At 36.3% G+C, this 7,340-nt stretch overlaps 1 protein-coding gene across 2 annotated transcripts in view; it reads left to right on the top strand.

The window, feature by feature from the left end:
• LOC102830306 (spermatogenesis-associated protein 6-like) overlaps nucleotides 1-7,340 on the top strand; it is a 139,462-nt gene that overhangs the window by 94,188 nt on the left and 37,934 nt on the right. For both annotated transcript variants that reach the window (XM_006839739.1, XM_006839740.1), the window contains one exon: nucleotides 5,476-5,575. In XM_006839739.1, coding sequence (XP_006839802.1) covers nucleotides 5,476-5,575 — 100 coding nt within the window. The remainder of the gene's footprint in view (nucleotides 1-5,475; nucleotides 5,576-7,340) is intronic.

Raw genomic sequence — 7,340 nt, 5'->3', positions numbered from 1 at the left:
TTCTCAGGCAAATCCAAAACCTGCTCTTCCTCTTCTGGAAATCTTTTGTCTGTCTCTAGCTCATTTGTCTCAGTGTCTCTTTTCTGTTTTGGTACATGTTTTGAGATCTTTTGTTGTGTTTTGTCATTTCCAGTAGTTATGTTGGTTCTTAATGCTTAATTGGATGTTTGTTGAGGTGTTAAGCTTATTGGGTGTTTCCTGTTGGATATGATCAGTAGATAGGCTTCCCTTTGCACATATAATGCTTAGCAGCTGTTATTGACTCTTGTCCCAATGATGGAATATTATAGGGTATGCTTGTAGCTTGGCTATATAGTCACTATTGCTGTCTCTTCTTGGGCAACGTAGGGAGAAAAAGCTTCCACCTGCAGGAAAAATGTGTGATCAAAAGGCTTATAAGCAGAAGCAATATAAAAGCAGAGACAAAAAACACCACTTGAAACGCAAATAAAACTGTGGCTGACTAGCCAGTCGCCTTGCTACACAGGCAGTGTGTGTGCACCGTTGAGGCCTCCAACAGTGGGTGGGGGTGTTCATTCACTCAGGCCCCTCCTCTAGTCACCACTGTAGATGTGTGCAGATAGCTTTGAGAATTGAATGGGAGAAAGATTGTCTACTATTTTTGTCTCTGAAGGTCAGTTAGTTATCTGCATGTGCACAGCGTAATTCTTGAAATAGTTGCGTTAACTTTTTTGTTGGGGTTTGACAGATTGTTCATATGGTTTGTCAGGCCAAACCTGCTTTTTTCTTGCCTGATGGCTAGAGTAAAGGGTCCTGCACTAGTTAACTTTAGGGCTGGGACTCAGTGGCCGAAGTCATAAGCAACAGCCAAAGAATTTGCCCTTTGGACTGATGGGGCCCTTTCTTTCTGTGCTGTGGGAAAACTGTGGGCTCAATGCTGGACTTTTTGGTGGGTATGCATCCACCCACCTGAAGGCGTCTGGACTGGACAAAGAAGGCGAGTCAGGGAAGAAGAGGAAAAAATGTGTATAATCCCCCCCACACCTACTTTTGCAAATGTCATTGTACCACTTTTAGCACTGGTTCACTGTGCCGGTCTGGCTGTAGCCCTGCTCTCTGAATTCCGTCCAGGCATGGTGGCCGCACAGGGAGTCCCATGTCTGGACCAGTTCCTAAATCACAATGTTTTCCTTTATACCGTGATTTTTCCACCAGTGGGTGTGGGAAACTAACACCGTGCACCTTATGCTAGTTCCAGAGCTCTGGTGCTGTTCTGTGAAGGCAGCTTCTTTGGGTTTTCATCCCCTCCCCCACTGAGCCTGTCCTACCTGACTATGTTCTGCTGCGGCCAAAACCAGAAGTCCCGAGGTACTTTTAAAAGAAAACAATATTGTGTCTTTTTGTTTCTGAATTCATATCTAATTTAAAAAAAAAAAAAATACTGGTCCATTCTCTAGGGTAAGCATGGTAAATAGTTTAATTTTGACTTAAGCCAAACACCCCTAACTTGAGTGTATTTACTAAATAAAATCTTAATTTAATGTGCATATAAATTAAAATGTTTTTAAGACATAATACTAAGATCAAAAATACTAAGTTTTTTTTTTTTTTTTTTTTACACAGACGGCATACGAGATGAATTGCTGTGACTGGAGTTCAGACGTGTACACTGAGGACCACATCTTAAAATATAAGACAATTTCTGATTTGGCTTGCCCTAGGTCATTCAACAGTATTCTTACATTGTGTCTATACAATGTATCTAAATCAGTAGTCAGTTTAAACTGATGGAACTGTGGAGTGTATTTCTAAGATAAATTGGAAGTATGACAAATAGGAGTTTATCTAGGTTTTGTTAAGTGCCACTGAATCGGTTCCACTTCCTGTAGACCCTGTGCATAACAGAACGAAACACTTCCAGGTCGTGTGCCATTGTCATAATTGTTATGTTTGCAGCACTGGTACCACTGGAATGATCCATCTTCATTTTTTTTGAACCTCTACTTTACCAAGCATGATGTCCTTCTCCAGGAACTTAGAACATTCTGGCTGAAGTTACTCCAAGACACATTAGTTAATTCTTCTGGAAGTCCATGGTACTTTTAATATTCTTCTCCAACACCATAGCTCAAGTGCCTCAGTTCTTCTATGGTCTTCCTTATCTGTTGCCTATTTTTCACATGCATATGCAACTATCATTTGGGTCAGGTGATTCTTAGTCCTTCAGCTGTCCTCTTTGTTCTTGAACACTTTGAAAAGTCTTGAGCAGAGCTTCAAATTTCCTAATTCATATTGTCATCTGATTTCTTGGCTTTTGCTTCCATGAGTGTTGACTGTGGATCCAAGAAATGAACCCTTCTCCAACTTTAATCTTTTCTCCATTTATATTGATGTTGTTTATTGGTCCAGTTGGGAGTATTTTTGTTTTCTTTACACTGAGATATAACCTATACTGAAGGTTGTGGTCTTTAATCTTCATCAGCAAGTATTTTAGGTCCTCTTCCTTTCAGCAAAGCAAGCAAGATAGTGTCATCTGCTTATCATTTATTGCTAATGAATAATGAATCTTCCTTCGATTTGGATGCCACACTCTTTTCATATTATCCACCTTCTTGGATTAGTTACTCAACATACAAACTGTATAAGTAGGATGAAAGAGTACAACCCTGGCACAAACCTTTCCTGTGATTTTAAATAATTCGGTGTCCCTTTGTTCTGTTCAAACAACTGCCTGTTGATGTATTTACAGGTATTTTATGAGCACAAATAAGTGTTCTGTAATACTCATTAGTCGTAATGTTATTCATAGCTTCTCACAATCCACACAGTCAAAAACGTTTGCATAGTCAATAAAGCACAATTAAATATCTTGCTGGTATTATCTGCTTTCAGCCAAGATCAGTCTGACATCAGCAGTGATAAACCCTCATCTGAATCTAGCTTAGACCTCTGGCAGTTCCCTGTCGGTGTACTGTTGCAGCAATTTTTTAATGTTCTTCAGCAAAAGTTAACTTGCTTGTAATTTTAATGATATTGTTCGATGATTTCCACATTCCCTTGGGTCACATCTCTTTGGAACAAGCATAAATAATGGATCTCTTCCAATCAGTTGGCCAGGTATCTACCTTCTAAATTTCTTGGCATAGAAAAGCAAGTACCTCTATTGCTGCATCAGTTTGTTGAAAATTTCTATTTGTATTCTATCAATTCCCATAGCCTTGTTCTTTGCCAATGCCTTCATTGCACCTTGGACTTCTTCCTTCGTTACTATTGACACTTGATCATATGCTGTCTCTTGAAATGGGTGCGCATCAACCATTTGTTTTTTTGGTACAGTGGCTCTGTGTATTCTTTCCATCTTACTTTGATATTTTGTGCATCATTCAGTATTTTGCCCATAGAATCCTTCAATATTACAATTTTAGGCCAGTTGGGATTCATTCAAGTTGAGGCTTGAATTGTTTCTTCAGTCCCCTCAGCTTGGTAAATGCTGAATGTGTTCTTTCTTCCCTTTTGATTTTCTCACTCCAGATCTTTGCACATTTCGTTCTAATATTTGACTTTGTCTTCTCAAGCGGCCCTTTGTAATTTTCTGTTCAGCTCTTTTACCTTTTCATTTCTTCCATTTGTTTTAGCAGCTCATCCTGGAGAGAAAATTTCGGAGTCTCTGTATATATTTATTAAAAATGTATGTATTTATTAAAACTGTATATATTTATTAAAACTGACACACCTTTATCATGCATGTGAATAAATATTTTAAGAACTCAGTGACTTTTGGCAAATGAATTCCCTTATTTGTAGTGAAGATGCTTTTTGCTTTAAACCCATTTAAAGAAAAAATACCTCCAAAAGAAGTTAGCACATCATAAAATGGGTTCAGTTTAGATTAGAAGTGTTATGCTTCTGACAAGTTTTCTTCCAAAAGTGGTATATTGATATTATGACTTAAAATTTGTATTAGGTTTATGGTTCTTGTTATAATTATACTTGAGATTCTAGCAAATCTAATTAAAAAGTAGCCAATATTCTTCTTAATCATGCTTAGCATTTTGATTTTTGTAAATTACTGATTGCTAGGCAAACATTCCTTATACCACAGCACAGACTAGTGGAGCCTCCAGTGGTACCATTGAAAATATCCACTTGGAGTTATGTATTTGGGTCTCAGATTTCCAAGATGGACTATAGATGTAGCATGTAACAAAATCTGCCAGTATTTGCAGTGGTGCATTACTCCAAATGCAGAAGAGTAAAATTTAGATGTAGTTGCTCATCTATTATACTTTTCTTTAGAACACATGTGAACAATTTTTCCTAATTAATAGGACTTACCACAAGTCAGTACTGACTGCACAACAACTAACACCAAACACATTAACAGCAAAAGCTTATAATTTGTGTAAAGTTGTAAAAAAGGTAAAGGTTTAAGAGCTTGCTCTCACCTTCTCATTCCTTTACAAAGGAATTATCCATAATACTTTATATAGCTGCATCATAATCAGATGTACGTGGACATTTTATTTATTTGTATTAGACAAACTGATTTAAATATTTATGAGGTTTGAGATGGGAAAGGGAGTAAGAATGAGGAGGTGGATGTTTATTTCTTCTTTGAAATTTTTAGTTTTACCTTCAAATTCTCTAATATAAAATTCTAGAATACCCATTTTTATGTTTTGAGACATCACACACACACACACACACACACACACACACACACACACACACATATATATATATATATATATATATATATATATATATCTGTGTCTCATTGTGACCCAGGATAGGTGGTTTGAATCACTGACCTTGTTGGTAGTAGTCCAGTGCTTATTTTATAGTGCCCCACAATGACTCCATATTTTAGCTATATATAATTAAATATATACGTATATATTTAAATAGATTTACCAAAGAAAAGAGACATATTTGTGTTTGGCAGGGGAACATTCAATTTCTATAGTTTCCTGTATTCTGAAAGAGTAGGAATATGATTGGATTCTAAATACTTTTGCACGTTACATATATTTTGTTTGATTTAATGAAATTTTGCTTTTCTATACACTGAAAGGAACTTCTTTTACATACTGTAAGAGACTTATTAAATGACTAGAGCATAGGAACTAATTTTGAAAGCACTGTAACTAAAATGATCATTCTCATATAAAAATGTGTATCTTAGAGTTAAAGCTCTAAATATTTATAGGAATTATTAAAATGGTAAGATATATATAGGTATGTTCTCCCAAATGCATGTCAAGCTTTATTATTAAGACTATTTATTGAACATATTCTGAAGATTAAATACTATAGCTGATAGCCAAGACCTAATACCTAGTTAGTTTATGCCCTTCCCTCTCTCTTAATCAAAGGAAGAAATGATGCTATTTTGTATGTTATTGAGTTGGGGGTACATAAAATTGGCTTTCTGTATCTGTTGTTTGGGAATTTTGAAAGATTTGTTTTTCTTCTTTTCTGGCTTCAAGTCACCTTTGTTTTTTGTGCCTACAGATTCCATTCTGACTGGTGTTCACCTCCGCACTGTGATGAGATCCATGACCGGGTAAAAAATGTCTTGAAATCACACCAGGCTCATCAAAGACATATATATGTTAGTTTCTGAATTTTTCTCTTGAAGGACCTTTAGTAATAAGGGGGTGAGGGGGAACATACACAAATACCTGAGATGCATAAAACTTGCAATAGTTGATGTTGATAAGTGCTATCGAGTCAGTTCCAACACATAGTGAACCTGTGTAGGTTTTCTGAGGGGCAGCTGGTGGGTTTCAACCACAGACTTTGCAGTTAGCTGTCCATTGCTTATCCTACAGCGCTACACCAGAATTTCTTGTAATATTTAGCCACAGGGAAACTTCTATTCAATCCAAGTCAATGGTTTTGCTAAAGGCAGCATATCTAATTTCCTGCTTGACCCTGAGTCATTATATAAAATGTTTGACACAGATCATCTAAGCTATCAACAAAGTCAGTTATAATTATCTTAAAAAGAGTCAAGAAGTAGTGATTTTATGATCATTATTTTCACATACTTTAAAATATGGAAACTCTTGTTTTGTGGTCCAGTCTAAAGAAGTTCCATTTGTCGCAAATAGATTTGATTCTAAATGATAGAATCAGGGAGGGAGAAAGGCAATAAATCTGTAGTTTGAAGGAGCTTCCTGGTTGATTTTTATGTTAAATACATATTTAAAAGAGGAAACAAATAGGTCAAGTTTATTAGGTTTAAAGTTAGAGAACATCAGTTTGAGACTATTATCTGAGTTAAGACAAACATACATGAATGACAGTGGAGAAATCATGAAAGTATCTTCATTCTTTTTATTTTAATAATGAAGAAACAAAAATCATGGTCGTTTATGTTCATTGTTACTTTGGGCACTGGACTTGGCATGGGGCTATAACTGGACTGTGTGATCATGGAAACAATGTATAGATTGTTAAGTTTCCACAGGAATACTATTGTTATTAAGTTTGTTTTCTAAGTATTATATATAGAGTGAAAACACAAATCATAAGTAATATACTTAATGAATTATTATCAGATTAACAAATTTAGGTAAACTATTAGGTAAAGAAACAAAACATTTTCTCAGCAGAAAACTGTCCTGTCTCCACCCAGCCTGTACTACTCCAAGGGTAAATTTTCCTAACTTTTAATAACAAGATTAGTATTACATGTTTTGATTGTTATATAAATGGCATCCTTTTTATGTCTATCCCATTTTCTTTTGTCCCCTTTTTTCCTCAGCATTGGTTTTGTAATTCAGACATCTTGTTATATGTAGCAATAGTTTTTCATTCTTCCTATTGTATAGTATTCCATTGTATGAAAATACTATTTATCCAGTCCTCTGTTAATGGACATTTGGATTGTTTTTGGTTTGGTTATTATAGACAGGGCTTTTACAAGCCACTTATTTTACATGGATTAATGTAACATTGTATACATTCATCTGCCAGGGTGTTGTACTGTGGTGGCTTGTGTATTGCTGTGCTTATGGAAGCTTGCCATAAGCTTAGCTTTTAAATACCATCAGGGTCATCCATGGTGGTTTCAGCAGAGCTTCCAGACTAAGTCAGACTAGAAAAGACAGGTGGACCACTTCTGAATGGATAGCCACTGAAATCCTATTAATTGCAGTGGAACAGAAGATGAGTTCCTCAGGTTGGAAAGCAACAGAAGTACGACTGTGGGGTAGACTTGCCTCAAAAAAGTAGTTGTTGTTGTTGTCAGGTGCCATCGAGTTGGAACCGACTCATAGCGACTCCATGCACAGCAGAATGAAACAATGTCTGATCCTGGGCCAACCTCACTACCGCTGCCACACTTGACGCCATCAATGATGCCACCTGGC

This window comes from Chrysochloris asiatica, unplaced genomic scaffold, assembly GCF_000296735.1.
Source record: "Chrysochloris asiatica unplaced genomic scaffold, ChrAsi1.0 scaffold00026, whole genome shotgun sequence".
NCBI lineage: Eukaryota > Metazoa > Chordata > Mammalia > Afrosoricida > Chrysochloridae > Chrysochloris > Chrysochloris asiatica.
The sequence above is the reverse complement of the archived record's forward strand: the minus strand, read 5'-3'. Positions and strand labels throughout refer to the sequence as shown.